General features: G+C 31.6%; 2 protein-coding genes and 1 long non-coding RNA gene across 6 annotated transcripts in view; 2 read left to right on the top strand and 1 right to left on the bottom strand.

Moving 5' to 3' along the window:
* The window catches only part of LOC139502893 (uncharacterized), a 60,798-nt gene that overhangs the window by 4,343 nt on the left and 31,539 nt on the right, over positions 1-24,916 (top strand). For 3 of the 4 annotated variants that reach the window (XM_071292557.1, XM_071292558.1, XM_071292559.1), the window contains 6 exons: positions 9,646-9,752; positions 10,007-10,275; positions 12,458-12,629; positions 13,466-13,615; positions 15,155-15,283; positions 16,030-16,381. In XM_071292557.1, the coding sequence (XP_071148658.1) occupies positions 9,668-9,752; positions 10,007-10,275; positions 12,458-12,629; positions 13,466-13,615; positions 15,155-15,283; positions 16,030-16,130 (906 nt within the window). In that variant the 5' untranslated portion in view covers positions 9,646-9,667 and the 3' untranslated portion in view covers positions 16,131-16,381. Of the gene's footprint in view, positions 1-9,645; positions 9,753-10,006; positions 10,276-12,457; positions 12,630-13,465; positions 13,616-15,154; positions 15,284-16,029; positions 16,382-24,916 lie in introns of those variants that run through there. The other variant, XM_071292560.1, reaches the window with a different exon arrangement.
* LOC139502898 (uncharacterized) lies at positions 1,854-9,152 on the top strand. The gene is made up of 2 exons (XM_071292567.1): positions 1,854-2,033; positions 5,894-9,152. Exons 1-2 carry the CDS (start codon positions 1,905-1,907, stop codon positions 6,314-6,316), a joined length of 552 nt encoding a protein of 183 aa, XP_071148668.1. The 5' UTR covers positions 1,854-1,904; the 3' UTR covers positions 6,317-9,152.
* On the bottom strand, positions 18,126-19,367 carry LOC139502899 (uncharacterized). Its single transcript, XR_011658967.1, has 2 exons — positions 19,188-19,367; positions 18,126-18,488 (listed from the first exon to the last, which is right to left on the bottom strand). It is a non-coding gene; the product is annotated as an uncharacterized lncRNA (long non-coding RNA).

Here is a 24,916-nt window from a genome sequence, read left to right as displayed (position 1 = left end):
ATTTCATTATATGTATACATTTTTTTGAAGAAGAAATATAAAAATTAATATATTAAAAATTGTACTGCAATAAAAATGCACAACACCTACTTTTTTACATGAGATTCCTTCATGGTATTTCAGCCATTTTCCCATAGGATTGTACAGTGAAATTTGAACTTAAATATTGCAGTTGATGGACAACCATATAATTCATATTTTAGTTGAATACATCTAAAATTAATCATTTTCATAATTTATGAAGAGAAAACCGTGTGATAATGTCTAAAAGTTCTTTTTTGTAAATGACCGTTTTGAAATTTGAATTTCCCTCCAAACAAATTTCCTCCAGTTACCTCCCTTTATCAAAAACGAAAATCAAACACCAATTTCTTATCTAAACTGATTTTCAGAACTATTTTATAGACTAATCAGTCATGATAAAGTATTTTATGATAAAGCCAAAGAATTTATTAAAGTATAGGACCTGACAACAAATATGTAGCAGGTACATATTGTTTGGTTAGAGATTATTTGTTTACATTAGCAATCATGGCGGCAATTTAGAAAATCAACAAGCTGACAGCAGAAGATATGTTTCCCCGTTGTAATGTCGAGATATTTGTAAAAACTCAGTGTGGAACTTCCTCTCATTACCAAAATGAGTTGTCCCTTGTAAAACTGTTTGATTGAAATCGGGATATATCAGGTCATTTGCATTCCCTGAGACTACCAACTGGCGAAAATCAGACAAAATGTGACACCCAAACAGAGGGTCAGCTGATTTCAAGAAGGGCAGGTGTATTTGATTAGAATAGAAATCTAAGCATACATGTATGTCCAGAACATAGGTATGATTTGGGGATCTATTGGAGGCCCAGAACAACTTGCCAGTTCCCAGGTCATATTGGGAAGGAAAACCATTTCGAACAGAAACAAGTCCTATGAGTTATGGAATATGGTGTACACAGACACAGCTTGTTCATGCAGGATCAGGTATGAAATTTGGTAAAGTGCTAGTTCAAACATGAGACATCCAGGTGGACATAAATTTGGGGGTTGAGGGTCCCACAACATAAAACTGCAATGTTTACAATTAATATGATTATACCTTATGTTTACATTTTATCAGATACAAATTCAAATTCAAATATATTTTATTGCTAATCAAAGTGCCCACAAGGAGCAGAACATGTATTTTTTTTTATTTGATGTCCAAACCTGAAGTCTAATCCTTGATTTACAACTTTTCATGACATTTTTTTGTATAAGTCAGTCTGATGATTTATGAATGTTTTGTTCATCAAACTTGTTTAAAAAAATGTTATTCAAGTATCCTTAGGATCCTCTAGAGCGTTTTATGCAATAAAAAGGAGATATGCATGTACATATATATGCCTTTTATACTTATATGTTATACTATTTGTATTTTTTTCCCATTGAAAGTACATTCAATACACATTTAAGAATTAAACTTTACAAAGTTAGAATTGCTGAAAAATATTACATCTTAAAGTACATGTACACTTTCATTGGAAAACCTTCATTTTTTAGCACTGACTCATATAAATTTGACCTTTGAATAATTCTGATAAGTCTGATAAATCAAATAAATATTCTATTGCTTTGAATACATGATATTTTATATATTTAGGCATTTAAAAAGTATTTTTTTGCAATATTTTGATTTTTTAAGCCTTTTTAATTGCAAATAACTCGGACCATGTAAATGTATATTTATGTGATATTGTATTAAAATTCCGTACAATACAATATTTTTTAAAACTCATTTCAATTTGGTCCTTAATGAAAAGTTTAACCTGAATAAGTATATGTCCTTGTTACTGTAATTATTTATTATATTCTAGATACATATATGCCATTTTCTTTTCAAGGCAAATTTAAAACAATTAAAATTTGTTACAATGATTCTATGCTTAATGTATATTTATAGAAAGAAGAGGCAGATGAAGAATATAGTTTTTACTTACAGTTCCAACAATTTTTACTATTTGAGACAGAGAACAAATGTATCATACCACAATGAGTTTGATGTGAGTGAAACTTTTTTCAAGAAAATTATAAATTTGGTTAATAGATAATATGAACTCTGAATGATCTAATCAAAGTGTCAATTAGCATGAATAGTAATTACGTCCATCTGTAACATAAACAGGTCACATTGACCTACAGGTATATTGCCCACATAAAATGATTTTGGTTAAAGTCCATATCTCAGCAACTACAACATGTACAAGTCATAGGGGAATAATCTTAAGACTGTGGTAGGATTGCAAATGAAACTACTCTCTACAAAAGACCAAAGTGACACAGAAATTAACATCTATAGGTAACCGTACTGCCTTTAACACCGTACTGCCTTTAACAATGAGCAAAACCCATACCACATAGTCAGCTACAATGTATAAAAGACAATGTAAAACAGTTCAAACGAGAAAACTAACATGTACATTTAGGTTAAGGTTATCACAGTCAAGGCGTTAGCCATTGTTTTTTTTATTTATATTTAGTAAGCATACATGTATCAAAATTAAAAAATAATTATGTATAAAAAAGAAGATGTGGTATGATTGCCAATGAGACAACTATCCACAAAAGACCAAAATGACATTAACACTTATAGGTCACCGTACGGCCTTCAACAATCATGAGCAAAGCCCATACCGCATATAGTCAGCTATAAAAGGCCCCGATAAGACAATGTAAAACAATTCAAGCGAGAAAACTAACGGCCTTATGTAAAAAATGAAAGAAAAACAAATATGTAACACATAAACAAACGACAACCACTGAATTACAGGCTCCTGACTTGGGACAGGCACATGCATAAATGTGACCAGCCACGACATATCCAGGCTTATGGAGGTAGAACGTCATTGTGAGAAAAACGCCGTTAACTATATGTGACTAGGCATTTCCAGTCTTAGTAGGGTACATTGTCTTAAATTTGATTTTTGTATATTTATCTAGAATATTCCGAAACAAAACTCTCTGTCATGTTATTATGACATATTTGTTGTAATAGCAATGAAACGAGACATTTCGAATACCGGTATGAAAATGAGACTGTTCTATGACGACTTTTACTTATTGAAGGCACTAATTTATAAAACACAAAATTATTGTATTTATTGGCTCTTAGTGATTTTTAAAAGCGTTTTTGAATAAAATTTCAAAGACTTAAATTTACTACAATTCAAACAATTCTTATCTCTATTTTAGAACATGTAATTGGAATAAAATTAGTTTAAAATTTGTCAAAGTAAGCTTTAAGAATTTATTATGCATGTCTCAAAACATAGTATGCGACGCGTAACAGTTTATAAGTAAGTGTTCTCATATATTAATTTGATACGGTGCATTTATCATAAATATATTTCAGACTTCATTTATGAAAGAAAATCTATAGAGCAGAGCATTATTTGTTTGTTTGTAGCTCTATTATAGAACATGTAATTTAAACTTGTTGAAATAAAATTAGTTTAAAATTTGTCAATGTAAGCTTTAAGAATTCCTTTTTTTAATTTAAATTTACTATGCAAAAGATGTCTCTATACATAGTATGCGACGCGTAACAGTTTATAAGTAGGTGTTTTCTTATATTCATTTGATACGGTACATTTATTATGGATATATTTCAGACTTCATTTATGAAAGGAAATCTATAGAGCAAAAATTAGATTTTTTTTTGTATCAGTTTAAAATGTAGATTCAAATATGTTTCACTTCAAACGATAAAGTAAAACTTCTTAAAAACTTATGTATGATGTATAGTTCGGCGTCCGCAAAAGAGAAGCAAAGGAAGGTGTTTATCTCTTCTTCACAAATACGTATTTCATTGAATCTCGATATTTATCATGTTTATAATTTTTCTAACAATGACGTTCTACCTCCATAAGCCTGCAAATGTCATGGCGGGTCACAAATAATGTGGCGGGGTTAAACATGTTAGCAGGATCCCAACCCTCCCATAACCTGGGACAGTGGTATAACAGTACAACATAAGAATGAACTATAAAAATCAGTTGAAAAAGGCTTAACTCATCAGATAGACAAAAATAAAAGTGGACGTGGCCGGGTACTTATATTAATTAAGAATCACTTATAATTATGACCAAGATTTACTGAGATTATGAATACTTCTATATTAAAGAATTACTGAATGTACACCATTAAACATTTTAAATAAGTCTTCCAAGCAAAGTTTGGATACCTATTGTTTTTGCTCAGTTTTTTTTAATATTCTTCTTCCTCCTCCTCCACTTTAAAAATGAAATTGTCCCCAGCAGTTCTGTAAAACCGCTTGTCAGATTTTCTTAGAATTTTTAAAATGTTAGACTAGTATGTCTAGGGGAGCCATCAATCTTTCTTTTGTGCATTGGGGTTTATAAAGAGGTATTGGGGGGGCATACAAAAGGGAGAGGTTTGCTATAGAACCCTATGGGATTTGATTTTTTTATTTTCAAATGACTATAACATGAAAACTGTAAGTGATAGACACACCTAGTCTCCAGAAATGATCAAAGGACAGGTTCCCCTACCCCTTCGATTTAGGATATACTATTATCTTGTAAACGGTCCAGATCCCCACCCCTAAACCATATATATTCATGTATGGGACAATAAAACAATTTAAATAAAATAATAGGAAAGTACCTGGGGGTCACCACTCCCCCTCTTGTTTGAAAAATTGTAAACGGTTGAGATCCCCACCCTTAAACCATATATATTCCTGTATGGGACAATAAAACAATTTAAATAAAATAGAATGGAAATACCTGAGGGTCACCCCACCCCATCTCGTTTGTAAAAATTGTAAACAGTCGGGATCCTCACCCCTAAACCATATATATTTGTGTATGGGACAATAGAACAATTTAAATGAAATAAAAGGGAAGTACCTGGGGGTCACCCTCCCCCTCTTGTTTGAAAAATTGTAAACGATTGAGATCCCCACCCCTAAACCATATATATTCAAGTATGGAACAATAAAACAATTTAAAAAAAAATAGAAGGGAAGTACCTGGGGGGTCACCCTCTTGTTTGTAAAAATTGTAAACGGTTGAGATCCCCACCCCTAAACCATATATAATCGTGTATGGGACAATAAAACAAATCAAATGAAATATAGGCCAAGTCCATGGGGGTCACCCCCAACCCTCAAGTTTGATAAATTGAAAATGGTCAAGATTCCTACCCCTAAACCATATTTATTCTTGTATAAGACAATAAAGCAAATCAAAGGATAATGAATAGTGAATTATGGGAGCTTTGTTTGGGAGACTTCCAGGGTTCTCATTAAGGCGAGTCCATGAGTCCTGGGCTCATCAAAATCTGTCTGGACTCGCCATTTTCAAAAGTGATGAGTCCACAGATGCATCAAGATTGAAATATTTTGCATAAACTGAACACAGTTAAACACATATACATGTGTATCATCATTTTGTAGCAAAAGTGTAAAAGTAATCTGAATTCAATGTCATTTCATTTCTGTGTTAGGCCATGGAGACTAAAATATTTCATTATATTGCAATAAGATACTTTCTTCCTGGTGTTGGGCTCATCATGACTAAAAATGGCGAGTCCCTGGACTCACCTTCAAAAATCCTTAGCGAGAACCCTGACTTAATAACAGCAACCTGTTACAATTACTTTTTGTTTTATTTCCTTTCAACAGGCAAACTTCTTTGATTTCATTAAAAAATGAAGAACAAAGAGTTTGTTCTAGAACAACTTCTTGCTAAGCTTGGAGTTCACTCTCGGGGACATTGCAGTTATGAGTTGTCTCCAGTGTGTGGAAATGTTTAAATAAAAGTTTATCTATAATTGCTCCCTGTTTTGTCTTCTTAAAAGATACTTTGCAAGCTATAGTGTAATAATACTTTATTTTTAGGACATACTGGAATGTACATCAGAGTGTACCCAAGCAACCAACTCTCAGACTTCCAACTGGAGTGACAATATCCAGACACCGCTTAGTGAAATTAATCAAGCTCTGAGTACTATTGGAAGAGGATCTATTAGTCCACTAAAATTTCAGCTGTCAAAACCTTTAGATGATGTTAAGGAGAGTACACTCCGATATATCAAGAGGAAAGCAACAGAATCATTTGATGTGTTGTTAGATTCAATTGCACAATCTGAAGCAGCCTTGTTGATTAGAGATAGTCGGGATGAGAAAGGAAGAAAAATGTTTCAACCAGAAGAATACCTCCTTACATCACAGGTGGCCTCATACTTTTCTAGACTGGCTTTATTATCCAGGCAGAATCAGCTTTCAAGAAAAGAACAGGACAATTTGAATGATGAAGACTAGGCTTCTGTGTTGTCATCCATTGAGGAAAATGAAGTTCGCCAAAACATTCTTCAAACACATTGACACATTTCTTATTTTAATGTATTTTTATTGTCAAGCCTGCAACTTTTGTTGCAGAAAGCTCGACATAGGGATAGTGATCCGGCGGCAGCGGATGCTACGGTGGCGGCGTTAGCTAACTTTTTAAAAGCTTTATATTTTAAATGGTGGAACACCTGGATGCTTCATACTTTGTATATAGATGCCTCATGTTACGAAGTTTCCGTCAGTCACATGTCAAATGTCCTTGACCTCATTTTCATGGTCCAGTCACCACTTGAAAAAAAAGTTCAGATTTTTTGTAATGTTGAATTCTCTTTTATTATAAGTAATAGGATAACAATATTTGATATGTGAGTACCTTGCAAGGTCCTCATGTCCGTTAGACAGTTTTCACTTGACCTCGACCTCATTTCATGTATCAGTGAACAAGGTTAAGTTTTGGTGGTCAAGTCCATATATCAGATACTATAAGCAATAGGGCTAGTATATTCAGTGTATGGAAGGACTGTAAGGTGTACATGCCCAACTGGCAGGTGTCATCTCACCTTGACCTAATTTTCATGGTTCAGTGGTTATAGTTAAGTTTTTGTGTTTTGGTCTGTTTTTCTCATACTTTATGCATTAGATCTACTATATTTGTTGTATGGAATGATTGTAAGGTGTACATGTCTAGCAGGCAGATGTCATCTGACCTTGACCTCATTTTCATGGTTCAGTGGTTAAAGTTAAGTTTTTGTGTTTTTGGTCTGTTTTTCTCATACTTTATGCAATAGATCTACTTTATTTGTTGTATGGAATGATTGTAATGTGTACATGTCTAGCAGGCAAATGTCATCTGACCTTGACCTCATTTTCATGGTTGAGTGGTCAAAGTTAAGTTTTTGAGTTTTGGTCTTTTTATCTAATACTATATGCCATAGCTCAACTATATTTGGTGTATGGACATATTTTATGATCCATATGTCAGTCGTGCAGGTTTAATTTGACCTTGACCTGAATTTCACGGTTCATTGCTCAGTGTCAAGTTTTTGTGTTTTGGTCTATTTTCATAAACTATAAGTAATAGGTCAACTATATTTGTTGTATGGAAGCATTGTTAGCTGTACATGTCACCCTGGCATGGTTCATCTGACTGTGACCTCATTTTCATGGTGCGTTGGTCTTTGTTTGGTTATTTTGGTTAATGTTTAGTTTATGTGACAGTTTTTAATAAAGCTTTATACTTAGGACTATCAACATAATATCAATAATTAGTAAAGAAGGCGAGACATTTCTGTGTGTGCACTCTTGTATAAGTTGTATGGACTTTTGTTTTGAGTTAATGGGTTGGGGGGGGGGGGGGGGGGGGGGAGCGGGTTATACTGAACAAAAACATGAAAAGGGTTTAAAAATCAATCATTATCCCTTTTGAATGAAGTTTTGGATAAGATTAAATAGTTGTCTTTTGTTCATCCCAATTATAAAATTGAGAAAGGGAATGGTGAATATGTCAAAGCGACAACCACCCAACCATAGAGCAAACAACAGCCGAAGGCAACCAATGGGTCTTCAATGTAGCGAGAATTCCCGCACCCGTAGGTGTCCTTCAGCTGGCCCCTAAAAATATGCATAATAGGACAGTGATAATGGACGTCATGCATGGTTTTCAATAAAGATAAAATAAAAAATAAATCCCCTCTGAAACTATGTAACAGAATTTCATGAAACTTAATTAATAAGTAATAAGTAATAAGAACACAATAAAGATATGTGCATATAATAGGGTAATTTCAAACCCCTGAATTTTGTTCGGGGTTTAAGCTTTTTGAAAATTCCATAATTCTTCCACTGAAACAACTTGTGAGCTCAAATCCTGAAACTCTCCTCAACTCCTGAAACAACTCAGCAGAATTTCATGAAACTTAGTAGTTAGTTAGGACACAGCTGTGCATATTATCTGAAAATTTTGATCCAATGAAATTCTTTGAAGATATATAGCTCTTTAAAAGTAAAAAAAGATATTCCACAAACAGTTTGACAGAGCAACTTCTTTGAAGCCATAGAACAGGTTTTGCCAAATTTGATGATTTGTTACAAAAATTATGTATATTGAATTAGCTTTCTGTGACTTATTGCAAAAGTAGTTTTTGTTGTCCAAATAAAACAATTGAATAGTGGAAAAGTTTCATTATTACACGAAAAAGCATTCTGAAGACAACTTTTCCCCAGTAAAGCTAGTAATTACAATGTATAGAAATAGATATAAATTCATGAATTTGGGACCATTTAAGGAATTGTCTAATAAGAAATTAAAAATGATTTACTTCAACACAAATATATATAAGTATATTATTAGTGTGCTCATTTCCAAGTAAAGACATACAAATTTGGCGGGAAATTAGATTTATCTGCATTTTCATTGCCATTGTATTGATAATTTCAGTCTTTCCATAGAGGATGGAAAACAGAGTTGTGTTATTTGGTAAATGATTTATTCAGATATATAAATTTAACTGAGAAATTTTGAAATTAATGTAAAAAAAAATCTGGTTTAGTGATCGATATAACCAAAGGATTTCCAAAAATCCAACCAAAAATTTATCAGCAACATCCTTAAATGTTATTAAAAGTGGGAAACATGATATATAATAACCTTCTTAGCATTGTCTGATCACTACTATTTTCATATTTGATTGTACATGATGTATAGTGTAATGAATACAATTCACAGTTAACCTCTTCAGAGGAATTGTAATTTTGATTTTTTTTCTGAAATATCGATTTTTTATCTACAAAATAAATTACTTTATGATAAAAGTCACACGGTTTTTGTTATGTTTTCTTACAAACCAATATATGAACTGTATAATATTCAAAGAATTGTAGATGTACTGGCTCCATCAATTTTTTTTAAGACGGTGAATTTCATGAAAATATAGCCATATGGCTTTTTGAAAATCAACAGATATTAAAATCACCAAAGAGATATAAAGGCAAATCTTTAGATATCATCTGTTTACTGGAATTTCATTCTTTTAAGTTGTTAAATGATATTATATCCCAAATCAGATTAATATTTGAGATATAAATTGATTTTTTTATGTTTAAAAAGTGATGAAAAACAAGATTTTTCAATGAAAAACAGCAATTTTTTGGATTTATGGTTTAAACACCGTTACCATGGCAACGATTTATTTGCAGATTTTTTTTTAATGATAAATCATAATTTTAAACTTAAATAGATATAACAACCACATTTCTTACTAAATATTAAAACTTAATTATATCATCATTTGCTTGATTCTTAGGAAGACCTGTACTTAAATAGACATGGTATTGACAATGTCAGCTAAAGGAATTACCATGATGCTGTTGGCATCACTCCATATCTGCCACGGAAAGATCTCAGTGACATGTATGTTTATAGATATTCTACTTACTGGTTATTTGTAATGCTTTTATATTCAGCTCAATATGATTCAAAGAATCTTCAGAAATGTGATACATGTTAATTCAGCAACACAAGACATAGTGTGGTTTGACGTTAAATAACTCGTTTATACCTCTGAAATACACACTTACATATAACAAGTACCATATTGAAGTCATTTGTTTTTCTTTGTTTAAATTAAAATAATAGTTTGTATCTGAATATAATCCTTTTTGCAGATTCTTTTCCAACTGATTCGTGTGTCTCTGCTCCGTATCTTGTTGATGAAGATACCATTGTTATCATGACGTTTGAAGGTGATTTTGGTAGCCCGGACTGTAGACAATTGTCGTTCACAACTCCAAAATCTGCTTTTTATTCATATACAATGTGTATGAAAGAACTGTACTTCAGTAGCCCACAATGTCAGAGTAAAGTTTACTATCGGTGGTATTGGTCTTACTACGACTACGACTACGACAGCAGTTATGATTATAATAGCGAAAAGGTTATATATATTATTTATAGTGTGAAATGGATATAAGAAGATGTGGTATGAGTACTAATGAGACGAATCTCCATCTAAGTCACAATTTATATAAGTAAACCATTATAGGTCAAAAGTACAGTCTTCAACCCGAAGCCTTGGCTCACACCGAACAGCAAGCTAGAAAGGGCTATAAAAATTACTTGTGTAAAACCATGCAAACGGGAAAACCAACAGTCTAATCTATATAAAAAAAAGAAAGAGAAACACTTATGAACTACATCAGCAAACGTTTTAACAACTAAACATCAGATCCCTGCCTTGGGACAGGTGCAAACAATTGCATCGGGTTTAAACGTTTAAAAGATACCAAACCTTCACCCTTATCTGAAAAAAAATAATGTAATAGTGTTACATCACAACATAGAAAGACACACTATACAATATCAATAAAATGGCTTAACTCAATCAAATGATATATTAACCCAGGTGAATATACACTGAACGTTTAAATAAGATATATGATACAGTATAAATACAAAATCCATAGACTAAGGTGTGTATACTATTAAAGTAACATTATTATATCGCTGTGAAATGTGAAACAATTTCATGAAAACAGAAAATAAGCTTGCCCAAAAATCCGCCATTTGCAGTAATATAATGTACAAGTAAATGTAAATACTGTTGTTGTTAGGTATACATGTACAGTTCAAATAGAGCAAGGAAAGATTTTTACAAAATCGATAATTATAATGTTCAAAGTACAAAGAAGTGAAAACTTATAAAAATACCAAAACCGTATCAAAGCTGGTATATATACCAAATATTATCCTGAATACGTAAACATTAAGTAACAAGAAAGTATTACAAATAGTATCAACAGGTCAATTAAACAGGAAAGTACGACTTGAGAGTACTCGCAATTACTGACTGCTAGTTAGAAGCCAAAAATAATTAATAATAAAAAAATCATGCATCAGAGACTAAAATCAGCTAAAATACATCCCAATGATTTAGTATTTGACCGTCATGGACAGTCAAAGAAAACATGACTTGTGCAATGCCAAACATAAATGTATCGACAGTCAGTAGAAAAGGTAGGAGTTAACCTCTTTATGGATAACAATGAAGGTTGGTGTGTATTTATACATTCCGTTTGAAAAGAATATCAATTCAGTTATGTTTTAATTTGCTGATGACAAAATCGATATTAGTGCCAATGTGAAATATACTCAAAAATCTAACTACAACATTGGTAAGATAACCTTAACTTATAAGTTAGTTGAATGGTTGATGAGTTAAAGGATCACATAATGATTTCCACGCTTATAGTACAATATTACCGTAACATTTAGGATGTAAAATACTGTTTTCAAAGAACGGAAAATGAAGAAGAAAAACCTAAACAATTTAAGAAATAAAACAGCTAGGAAATAACACTTTTATTGTTTTGCCGCAACTTACCACTGTTATTTATTATTCAAAGAAGTCTCACGTCAAAACACCAACATACATTTGTGTGCGTGGGTTCGAATCAGACATCTGACACCCTATATATCTGTATAAACGAATTATTCCTGACTTGGTACATGACATTTTAAGAAAAAAGGTTGGTTGAATCTGGTTTAATTGCTAGAAAAACCTCTCCCTTTATCATGTGTATAACAATGTTTAGAAATATGCCGCATCTCAAGACTTACCAATCTTATTTATTATTTAAAGAACTCTTACGTCAGAAGTCATCAATAGATTTAGAAAAAAAAACGAGAGGAAAACAAAGGAACAACAGGAACACTTTAGTGCAACAAAACCAAACACCAATATACATAGCAATGAATTGTTTATGACTTGGTACATGACATTTTAAGAAAATGGTGGATTTACACTAGCTATCAAGACCTTCCCCTTTATCATGTTTATCACAATGTTAAAAACTATATCGCTAAAATGACAACACAAAGCAGTCATAACCATTTAGTTCTTAAGTTTGAACTCATTTTTACAAGTCCTAAAAATTTAATTTTCTTCAATAATTCACAACGCAAAAGTAAACCGGAAATAACGATTACACATCATTATAAACTTAAGTAGAAAATAAAATAAATATGCGATTTATAATCCACTTATAATAGCTTTCTGCTATAAAGAGTTATTTGTCCTCAATGAACAAACTGTCAATAACAATTTTCTTTCTTTCAAGATATCAGGTGAAGGCTGCCCAGACCACTCGTATGATTCAAACAAAATGTTCGCACGGTGTTTACATGATGGCAGTCAAGTTTCATTTGAAATAAGAAAATCAGGGAAAATGGTTCCAGACAATCTAAATGACACTTTCAAATTTCAAATTGAAACGAAATGGGACTACAATTGTGAGTATTGAAATTCTGATTGTGTTTTTTTGGTATTAAGACTATATAAAAGGTACAATTAAAATGAACGCAATCAACATCCAGAGGTTTTTTTCATCACCCAATATCAGAGTTATTATTTTCTAAATGTCATGCTGTAAATAAACAATAGTAAAATGCATAAAATTACACAGAAACTGTAGACGATGTGGAATAACATTATTTCTACCTCTTCTTCTACTCCTCCTCCTGCTCATTCCCTCTATCTTTACAACTACTATAACTAATACTACTTTTACCACTACTACTATTGCTACTAATACTACTACTACTACTACAACAACTACTACTACTACTACTACTACTACTACTACTACAACAACAACTACTACTACTACTACTACTACTACTACTACTACTACTACTACTACTACTACTACTACTACTACTACTACTACTACTACTACTACTACTACTGAAAATAACAATAATAATTATTATTATACTGATAATAATATAAATAATTATTATTAATATTATCAATAATTTTAGTTATATGGCAACTGTAGGGCTACACACCAATAACAGACATTATAAACAACGGCAACATTCAGAACTCCTTATGTCTATAGTTGTCAAAACATTCCAATTACACTACATAATGCGACAAATTGAAATCTTCCGTAACGGTTGTGTTTTGTCTTCAAGACAACAAACCACATCAAAGTAATGCAAAGAAATAAAAAAAAACATAAGATAGTACATGAGATGCTATAGATATCAGACTACCTTACGCAAATTACTACAATGTCATTAATTGTTTAGATGAATGTTATAATCATTTACACCTTATTCAGATGTTATGATTGGAGGAATATCCGGTGGCATTGTCGGGATGTGTATTTTAACTGGAGTAGGAATCTATTTGTGTATTAATTGTCGCCGCAGGAAACGAGTAACAGGAAAATACTGCGGCACGTGTCCTACATACATACCAAGTTGCTCGAGTAAGTTTTGTTATATTCCTCATTGTTCTTTCGGATATTTCATTATATTTGTTTTTATATACACAAATTGTGGAGGACAAACATTCAATCGAACTGATAGAATTCAATAACAAAAAAAAACTAGTATTACGTGCCTGTTCCAAGTCAGGAGCCTGTAATTCAGTGGGTGTCGTTTATTTATGTGTTACATATTAGTTTATCGTTCGTTTAAAAAAAAATAATAAAGCCGTTAGTTTTCTCGTTTAAATTGTCATTTCCGTGCCAATTATAGCTGACTTTGCGGTATGGGCTTTGCTCATGGTTGAAGGCTGTTCAGTTAAGGAATTACGGTACTGTAGTTGAAGAGTTGCCACTGTCAATTGACGGTTGCAAATACAGATTTACTGGCGATGCGTAGCGGAGACGGTAAAACGGAAATCTGCGACCGTCAAATCAAAATTAAAGGTTTCAACTCTTCAACTATAGTTTTGTTATTCCGATTATAATGCATTACAAAAAAAAAATTAGATTTGACGGCAACTTTTAGCCAATGAAAAAAGTTGTTACACAAAGATTGCATTGGAATGACATAAAGTCGTTACTTTCTGTGTCAGTTTGGTCTCTTGTGGAGAGCTGTATAATTGGTAATCATACCACATCTTCTTTTTATATAGATTTATAGACATATATAAGAGTGTTTTGCTATAATCACCTAGTTTTACTGATCGCATCTTGTAACATTTGTACAATTATATAATTAAGGAGACGTTGAATAATTGACTACATCAGGAGACCGAATGGCGGTATTTAAGTAACTTTAAGTCATCTAACGAACTTAAACAAAGAGCATCGACTTTATAAAATATATTTCTTGACCATTAAAAAAGAAGACATCTGTCCATACAGAAATGTACTGACAATAATATCCGACTGGCATTGTCAAATTCACCTGTTTTATTTAAAACTAGGGTATAATGATCAGTTGAATGCAAAAGTAACTGTTGGTTGAAGGCGTGATCCCCTTGAAAAATGCATCATAATGCGCTATATACATGTATATCAAGACTGAAAAACTGCTGAATCAAAATCGAATAATTGCGCTCAGATTATAATTTATCCTATTACTTTCCCAACAAACGTAGCATTTTTTCTTTTTCGTAATTAAAAAACAAATTAAAATTGGAAGAGAATTCACACTGTGCAAAGTAAATACTTGAATCGCAAATATGGTGTTCAACATTGAAAAGCGTAGTAATAAAACATTGATTGACACCCGTGGATTCTTGCATTTCTGTTTATTGTCAGCTTGAACTAAAAAAGTTCTTAATTATCTTTAAAAATATACCACCCTACTGTCTTTGCATTTTGAGCAAGCTATATAACCAAATTTAGTCCACCATTTTCTCCATATGAACATGTCTGTACCAATATGACAGATGCTATTTATTCATTTGATGTGTCTGAGGTTTTAATTTTGCAATTTGATTGAATTTGATTCCGTTTTGAATTTTCCTCGGAGTTCAGTATTTTTGGATTTTATATTTTTAATCATATTTTCAGAGTTTATGAAAGAGGGAATAGCACAAGGTTTCTCGGCAGAATTAGCTGCAGCTGGTATATTGTTGTGTTCATGCGTAATTTGTAGACGACAAAATTGTAAACAACATGAACAAGATCAGTGCGAAAAAGGTATACAACCCTTGATTTGTGTAATAACCCTTTAAAATATATGAGTAAAAGTGTTAAACTGAAATTGACACAATTTAAGTACCATGCAGATTATACAAAAGCAAATAAAGAATAATTATACGACGGGGATACGTCATTTTGAATCATGTAACAAACACAATTCTTGCAAACTTTGATTGACTGAAATAGTACAAACGTACAATACAGATCTGTTCTGAAATGTATCGTCATCAAGTATCTACGAAAAGCAAATAATGGTCGTAATACGCATACGGTGTTTATAGTTGTTATAATACGATATTATTATTGTTTTTACCAAGATATGTTTTTCTTCATCATTTCACTAATCTTATAACATGCGCATGCTATATCCACAAGCAGAGACTTATCTAGTCGACTTGCATTTCTGAAAATATACAAAACAACCTACAATCTTCCAAAAGTGACTTCTGTTTTGTATACAGCAATAAAAAGGTCTTGTAATTTCAGTAAAACATACATCAGAACATAATCAAATGCAGAATACACAGTACATGACAATACATAGTTATACTGTAAACGATAAGTTTTTTCTGCAATGTTGTGCCTACAACTGCAACGGGTGAATGTAATTTACGAAATCCTTTTCATCCTTGTAAAAGGGACTTAGTCAACAGAAAAAACGTGTTTAAAAGCATTTGTATATCTGCCATAGTGATACTGTTCTGTGTTAATTTGCAAAATTGTTTTCTTATTTATCTAAATAGTTACTGTCGAAACTGATTGCACCTCAGCTGATTCAGAGAAAAAATGGGAACCTGTCACGGACTTAAAAGATAAAGACACAGCTCCATTGTGTGACAGCTAAAACGTCAGACATTTGAGGATATATAGAAAAAAAAACATGCTTAGATAAAAAATCAATAATTTAACACTGTATTTTGTATATTTTTTTAAACAGTACATTACGCCTATATATATGCTTATTAAATTTAGAGAAATTTAATTTTGATTTGATTTACGACAACTGCTGTGGTTAAGTGTTTTTATCATTTATATTACTGTGTTTGAATTAACGTATGTATACTTTATATTGTTATAAAAACAAGCAGTACAATTTACTAAGGGCTAACTTTCTTTCGAATATAATACTAAAATGGCAGTCTTACTTTGCCTGATCCACCTTCATGGAGAAAAGAGTGGGATTCTGCTATCTTTTAAAAATATATTACGTGCCTTTCAATTAATTGGATTTTTTTTAAAAGGGATGAATTATACTTAACTTAGTTCGGCACCCGTTAACTGTCTTGACTTAAGCATCGATGACAAGTTTTTCTGTAGATGCAACACGCCTCGCGTACACAATTTGAGAACTTGTGAAAACAGATGATGCTATTGAATAGTCTTTTCGGTATGTTCATTAAACAACATCCTATACTCTTGATTAAAAAACTCTCGAATATTTTGCCATGTATGAAATAAGTATTGTAAATGTATATGCAAGAGTAATTGATGCTACTATACTCTTGATTAAAAAACTCATACTTTTCCATGTAGAACATAAATATTGTAAATGCAAGAGTAATTGAATGCTACTGAAATATATACAGTGGGATTTCCAGTGACACTAGAACAATAGAAAAGTCACTCTTCTTATGAAAGAGATAGAAAAGGTCTAAGAACAGGAGAGACAATTTACGCATAAAACTCGATATGCATAGGGATGAATATCTCTTAAAACACAAAACCATTATATAACTTTTATACAACCACTATAAATAAAGTATATGTTAAAGCTAAATGTGTTAATATATGATTTTTTAATTGCCAAACATGCTGTTAATTGAACAACCTATTGTTCAACATAGGGGTGTGTAAAAAACTGCCAGATTTGACTGCATATTTTTCTTTTTAAAAAAAAAAAATATATATCAAACCTTAATAATGTAGCTTTCTGGGTATCCAATTTTAAACGTGTTCCGAAATGTAGTTTCGTAACAAGAATTTTTCAAAGTTGTGTCATTTTGTCTATATGAATGTCGGTAAATTCGTATGATCGAGCACACCGACAAGTATATCGTTGGGACAACTCGATATAATGTAATCAATATACGTGAAAGATTACCTAATGTGAAGTTTATCAAAATCATCATAACATAATTGATCAACACATTATGTTTGAACAACATGAGTCCTACAATATAAGATTTAAAGGTGCATATCATTTACATTCAACGTTTTTATTGGATTTTTTTTTACTACAATGTAACCTCGAGGTTCAACGTTGATAGTAAAAAAAAATCCCAGAAATTTTTTGAATGATATTGTAAATGATATGAACCTTCGAATTCTTATAACATCGGAATAGAAAATATGTGATCCGAATTAACCATGCACGTGTGCTACAGAAAATTATGAACTTTTATGATGTACAGGGGGTAAGGGTTTTTCTTAAACAATATTATGATCCCAAATTTGATGAATTTTGTTGGCAATACTTTAATATACACACTACATATAGCAAAGTATATATTAAATCTCAATGTATTATAATTAGGAAAAATGTTTGACTCGGTAAAAAAAAATCTTCCCCCTCCCCCCGTATTGCATGTAATGGTTTAAACCTAAAGGATTCGCACTAACTGCCTAAAAGGGGTCCGCTCCAGTCTTGAATCAGTGATTTTGTTTATCATAAACAAAATATTGTCTCACACTGAAAGGGTCAGCCGGGCAACATGCACAGCCCGGATTGTCAAAACAACTAAGATTTACAAAAAACGATTACAAAAAAAAACCATCAGTTGGACAATCTTACTGGAATCTGATTATCTCTACTGATAAATAATGCAACACTAATGACACATTTAAGTTTTGGAATGATTTTATTCACAAAGAATGTTTCTCATTGGTATACATTTCTATGCTCTTGTCTTTTCAGAGTTTATATTGGAAATTAAAAATTGCTGCATGAAAGACACTAGCTCCACATTCCTATGCATATGATTTTATATGTACGAGAATCATTCCATAAAATATCCGTTTGATATCCTTTCAATGCATGACACTGTCTAGTGGTTTTTCTGCCACAATTACAATGAAAACCTGGCTAAACTTGTGCTAAATCAAACACTTGAATCTTACATCGCTATTGATGTTAAGCAATTATTTAAAGGGCCATCCGGAACTGTTGGGTTTTATGACAGTCTTCCTTCCATACACACCATCGCTGCAAAATAATTTGAACATTCAATTAGATGATTATAATATTATTTGGCAATCCAAAGAGAACCTGAAAACATCAGACCACAATAAACAGAGACCCCAAAAAAGCCAATTTTACTTTACAATGAAATTGAAAAAGTAGTTAGTTACATGTCAAATCATCTTTTGGCTGTCGACAAAAAATAAATAAAATCTAAATTTCGTAGCATTTTACCACCCCCCCTTTTTTTAACTGAATTTGTTCAAGGTATGGTGGTTTTACCCCTTTTCAGATTTCAGTATGTCATGTTGTATATCTTTTATAAGTTAGATGAATTTCTAGCAAGTTTCTACGATATTCTTTATCATTTGACAAAATACTATGCATCTGAATTAAATTGTTTACTATTTGAAAAAGCGCGCCTTCTTTTACTTTAATTTACTTCCCTTTATTTCACATAGCAACAAATATTAAAAACTGCCACATTTGACTGCATATCAATTTTTTTTCCCAAAAAAAATATATGTCAAGCAGCATAATTAACTTTACAAATTGGGAGAAAATCAAGATGTTCCGACTATAGGTTAGTATTAAAAAAAAAATAATGAAAGGTTGGCATGATTCTAGGTTTGAACCCTGACGACACTTAAAATCGAAAATTCACTTATTTACCTATCATATGAAGATACGATGATGTGATAAACTTAACAATTAATAATTTACCTGGTGCATTATCATATTCACATTACGTTGACACGTCTCAGTTCGTCTGTGTTAGCTCATTTCAAGCTCGTAAACAATGTACACCATTTTCCGCTGTTCTTTACCGATTACCTCTAGTCAGAAGAGCCCACTGTTTACAGGGGCGATAATATTTTGTCACCGGTTCACGCACTGTATATATGAATAAGGATTTAACAATTCTGAAACTGTAATCATCCTATGTGTCGTAATTGACACTTTTTGTCCATTTCTAAATTGAAGTCAAGATATGAGGCAATATCAATTGAATCTGTAATATCTTTTAAATCAAACTAGAATTTATAAAAGCGTTCACTATATTCACCGAACAATGCTTTATTCAATTAAACAACATTATAAATAAAGAGGAATAAAAAGTTAGAATATGTGCTAGTTTCTTTAATGACTTCAGATTACCTTCGTTATACAAAGGTAGATAAATTGTGAGACAAACTATAAAAAAAAAGTTAGTTTGAATTTAGAAATTTGTTTTGTCATTGATTTATTAGGACAGTTCAACTATATATCAACCGGCCTATGAATTTAATTCATCGACAATGTCTCATTAATGTCCAAGATAAAAAAAACATTGAAGAGCAACCATCATATGTTTTCTCCAAATGGCAACTGGGCTATCAGACGCCATCTAGGATAAAATCAGCCAAATGCTAGCAAACCCCGTTTGTAAGCATCGCCAAAAAACATTTATCAATCCGTGACAACAAATTTCAACACCCAAAACAAATTCTGAAATTACATACTAGTAGACATCTAGTTCAATGTTGTATATCAACCTTATTTACAACCGTTCTACGTAGTATTTTAACCATACTATACAACAGTTCAACGTAGTATTTCAACAATATTATACAACAGTTCAACGAAGTATATCATCAATACTATACAACAGTTCAACGTAGTATTTCAACCATCATACTATACAAAAGTTCAACGTAGTATATCAACCATATTATAAAACAGTTCAACAGAGTATATCAACTATACTATACAACAGTTAAAACGGAGTATATCAACTGTATTATGCAACAGGTAAAACGTAATATAAGTTTAAACTGAAAATTGAATATTAACATAATCAATGTCCACAAACCCTGTAATTTTTAGAAAACTTTGTATTTTAAATTGCAACAACAGCCATATTATCACAATGAAAATCATTTTAAATAGATGGCCAATGCATAGGTAAAATAATTTCAAATAGGTGATGTCACTGAACAAAACTTTATCCCAATTATATGGGTATTGTTAAAAAGCCCATGATCCATTTACATAAACTGCACAACCTATGAAAAACCATCTGCACTAACAGTATACAAATGTAAATCATCATTTGAAAAGAGTTCATTTACATTAATCGAAGATTTTTCTCGAGCCTTAGTATTAAACTTGTCTAGATGTAGTTCAGAAAATATGCAAATTATCTTTTGTTAAAACTTACAAATGTGCTTTCTTTATTAGCCGAGTTGTTTAGCAAAGGTGCAATGTCATTGATATTAAACCTAGATGGACCAGTATCAAATTCATTGTGCATACGTCGACGACTTCTTAAAGCAGAATGATCAAAACTACATCTGAGACACGCATGTCTGTATTGGCAATTGCGTTTATTGAAAAAAACCTTTAACATAAAATCGTAGCTTGTATTACTAACATTAGCTTGTTGTAGTGTTTTTGAGTATTGACAGTTAAAATACGTTACCACAAAAACCATCTATGGATGACCATTTTTTATATGATCCCTTGATACCCTTAAACGAAATTGTTGGTCATAACAATACCAGTTTTCAAAAGGATGATCAGCTGCTGCACCCCTTATTATGGACATATACGAATAAAGTTCACTTGCCATTTCATGATACCTTTCGAACAGGACCTAGGCATGGGCAATACATGAATCAGTCCAATCTACAACAGAACTAACAGTATGTTTTTTTTACTTTGTTTTGAATAACTAGCATACCGTCATTTATGCCAATGGCGTTTTCATTATTTATTTGGCTGTTGAAATTGTTGCGATGCATAAGGGGCAAATCAATATACTAAAATACTAAATTTTAACCGTAAGTTTTTGGCTTAAAAATATGTTAACCTCATTAAAACCAGGCAACATTAGAGGTTCATAAAAAAATCATTAACCTAATCGAAGGCAGCTATGTGTGGCTCATTCACTTGCATACCTACATCTGGGTGCATGGCAACTTATTGGGGTTCATCATCCCTCCGTCTTCTCTCTAAAGGGGGTTCTTCATCAACATCAGCTTGAGGACGCCTTCTAACATTCCTAACAACTTGTTGAGGCTGTTGTTCACTAGGAGCCCCCTAAGCCGTAGTTCCCGACCTCCTTGGTCAAGGTCCTCTTGGCATTGTTATAAACTATTATAATCATAAAGACAGAGTATATACATAGATCAAGTCTTAAAAGCCCTATTAATAATTCAAAATATAAATTCAACTTTTAATTCCATTATACATGTAGATAAATTACAATACCGACATATTAACACACTTCGTTGTCTTAATTTCTTGTTAATACATGTAGATGCATTAAACCACTGACGTAGGTTACAAAACATAATTGAAAACAATTACAATGTGTTTTAACAAAATAAATTATCGTTATAAACGGTGTAGTTACTTCTATCACCAAGCTAATTCAATTATCCGCAAATTTAAAACTTTTAAAAGATGTAACGTGTTATAAAATTAAACATCAGCGGGCATTCACATGTTTACATGGCTCACACTACAAACATTGTTATTAAATGTTTAAAGGGTATTGCACATACATATATAACAATCAAAACAAACTAATCATCTTCAGTGAAGCATTTAAATTTAATGCTTATCAATGGTTAATATATGTGTGCACCAATGTAATTTAACTATTAAATAATAGTTGATTCAATTTAATTTGCTATCCAAGTAAGCGATACATTGAATTATTTAATCAACTAATTGCAAGAAATTATTTTCAAATAACATAAAATCGTTCTTCTACAAAATACAGAAATAAAATTATTCGGAAAATACAACTGCAATAACTATATTTATTTATCAATAACACATAGCCTTTCCTTTTTTGAGTTCCTTCAGTTCAAATCAGGCAATAAACAAATCACGAAAAACATGCAATTTAATACCCCCCAAAAAAGCGGGAAAACCGCTTAATATGTAGTTATGTAGGTACATGAAAGACGCCCAAGTCCTTCAAAATCAAAGAATAGTTAATTCTAGTTTAGCAGACAATAATCTCAATTTATTAAATTGATTTAATGCTTAATGATTAAATCTTATTAAAACAAAACAAATAATTGCATGAAAAGATCACCTTTTTGAAAGAAAAAAATAGTGCAAACTGATGAAATTGATACAGATAATATTGGAAAAAGTCAGATGTTTCCAAAAATCTACTGTGTATAAACTTCCTTTACAACTGGCATTAAATCGAAGTCACTGCATGAATATATACCATGTTAAATGTTTGAGTTGAACATGCATTTGGTTCTTAAATGTTATTATGTATGAAAGTATAACATGTATAACACAAATGACTGTTTACTATCAGTACAATGAATATTAGTTTGCATAAATTTTGTTTTCGTATCCGCTTGCTTTTAAAAGCTAAACTAATAACGACATAGCTATTGATAAAAAAGTACAGATCAAAATTTAAATATATGTCTTTTTGTTTTATCGTCTGAAATAACTTTGAACATGATAATGACTATTGCTATCACTATGTTTAGAAGAATAAGAAGCTCACATTATGTACATCATTAACCGCACGTATTGTCACACAACACGACTTAATTCCGAAATTTCAGAGAGGAATATGATCCTTTGAATGGAATATGAAGATTTGTCCAATAACACGTGGGAAAGGCTCAAACAATCAGATATTGATTAAACCATCAATATGTATAACCAGAGGAATAACATAAAGAGCGACACTTGCAATAATGAATCTTGCAATATGTTTAAAGGGGAAATTCCTATGTTGCACTTTGTAAATACAGCTGTTTTTCAAACCACACCTCCTAATTTGGAGATATGTAAAAATCATAGATAAATTGATTTGTTTACATACTGGTTCCCAATTATGATCTCTATATTCATCTTATATGGACATAACTTGGAACTGATACCAGTATAAACAAATATTGTGGCGGTCAATTTAATATTGAAGTCGACAAATAGAGTAGTACATATATTTAGTATAAGTTATCATCAAACGACAAGATAAAACTCTCGGAATATAAATGCACAGTCCTATGTTTTGACCTTAAAATAAAATAGCAGTGCAGATAGCCTTCAGTTTATGATGAAAAAAGTCTTAGAAGAAATGGCACAGTTTAAACCGCAAATAAACTTCAACCGGGAAGTTGCATTGTCTATATAAAAAAACTTGAAAGAATCCAAGATAACACAGATAATCAACTGCTAAAAGTGACACCGTTAGTTAATAAACCTCAATTTCTTTTCTGGTATAAGACCTGATATTAAACTGTCAATAGCATTGATTAAACAGATATTTTGTATTGTTAGTTGATTTACAAAATTCAAGTCCGACATTTGGTTTATGTCTAAATGTTCTTTTTTTTAACAATATTGAATATTTTAAAGAGTTTTCAATTATGTCCACGCGTGCTTATAACAGACACATTAATGTATATAAAGTCACAGTATGTTCAAAACATTCTTAAAACTACGAACACGGATGATGGTAACCCTTCACTAAAAATCACATATTTCAATAGTTTTACAAAGAGGATGTTTCATTTTAAATAATATCGCTCTTTGGTTTTATAAAATAGGATAAAATCCCTTGTCAAGTGCTATTCATAAGAGATCATTATCTGTAACAAGAATACAATGTTCTGTTCGCATTATGACCATTTCAGTCTCCTTAACCACAATAAGGAGATAATAAGCAGAACATCCGATAATTTGATATGGTCCGATAGATCTTGTCGTTTGTAAAAAAACAAAAAGTAATGCAAAACTTAAATGTAGAGGTGTGTACTTAAACAGAATAATAAATGTGTTATTTTAACTTCTCTCTGAAAAGCACATGCCCTGAAGAACTTAACAAAATTTTTTTTTTATTATAATTATAGGGTTATTTAGTTCCTGATCACTGTTGATTGACTTTTTAAATACAGTGAATGTCCTCTATTTATAAACTAATAAAAACCGTATAAGTAAAAACAAAATGTTATGATGTTGTCATGCATGTTTGTGTAATGTTGTGTGTGCTAAGGCTCTGAATTGTAGCAAATATTGCATTCACAATTTGTTTTTCGTTTTGGGTAATATTAGAGCTTGTAACATGTTATATAGATGAAAATTTCGTACCCATTATTGTGTACATTGTTAACGTTTGATCTTACACGGTAAGCAGTTTTATGGACAGTTATACTGCAAATTTTCAAGGTTGTGCTGACATGGTTAATCAGTGTTCTTTAGAACAAGGAAAATACACTTATCATTAATTTGTCTTTCTGTTTATAAAAAGTAAAAACACAAAAATACTGAACTCCGAGAATAATTCAAAAAGGGAAATCCAAAATCAAAAGGCAAAATCAAAAGTCCAAACACATATAACGAAAAGATAAAAACTGTCATATTCCTGACTTGGAACAGGCATTTTCTAATGTAGAAAATGGTGGATTGAATCTGGTTTTATAGCT

Source organism: Mytilus edulis, chromosome 14, assembly GCF_963676685.1.
Source record: "Mytilus edulis chromosome 14, xbMytEdul2.2, whole genome shotgun sequence".
Classification (NCBI taxonomy): domain Eukaryota; kingdom Metazoa; phylum Mollusca; class Bivalvia; order Mytilida; family Mytilidae; genus Mytilus; species Mytilus edulis.
This window is presented reverse-complemented; position numbering and strand designations above follow the sequence as displayed.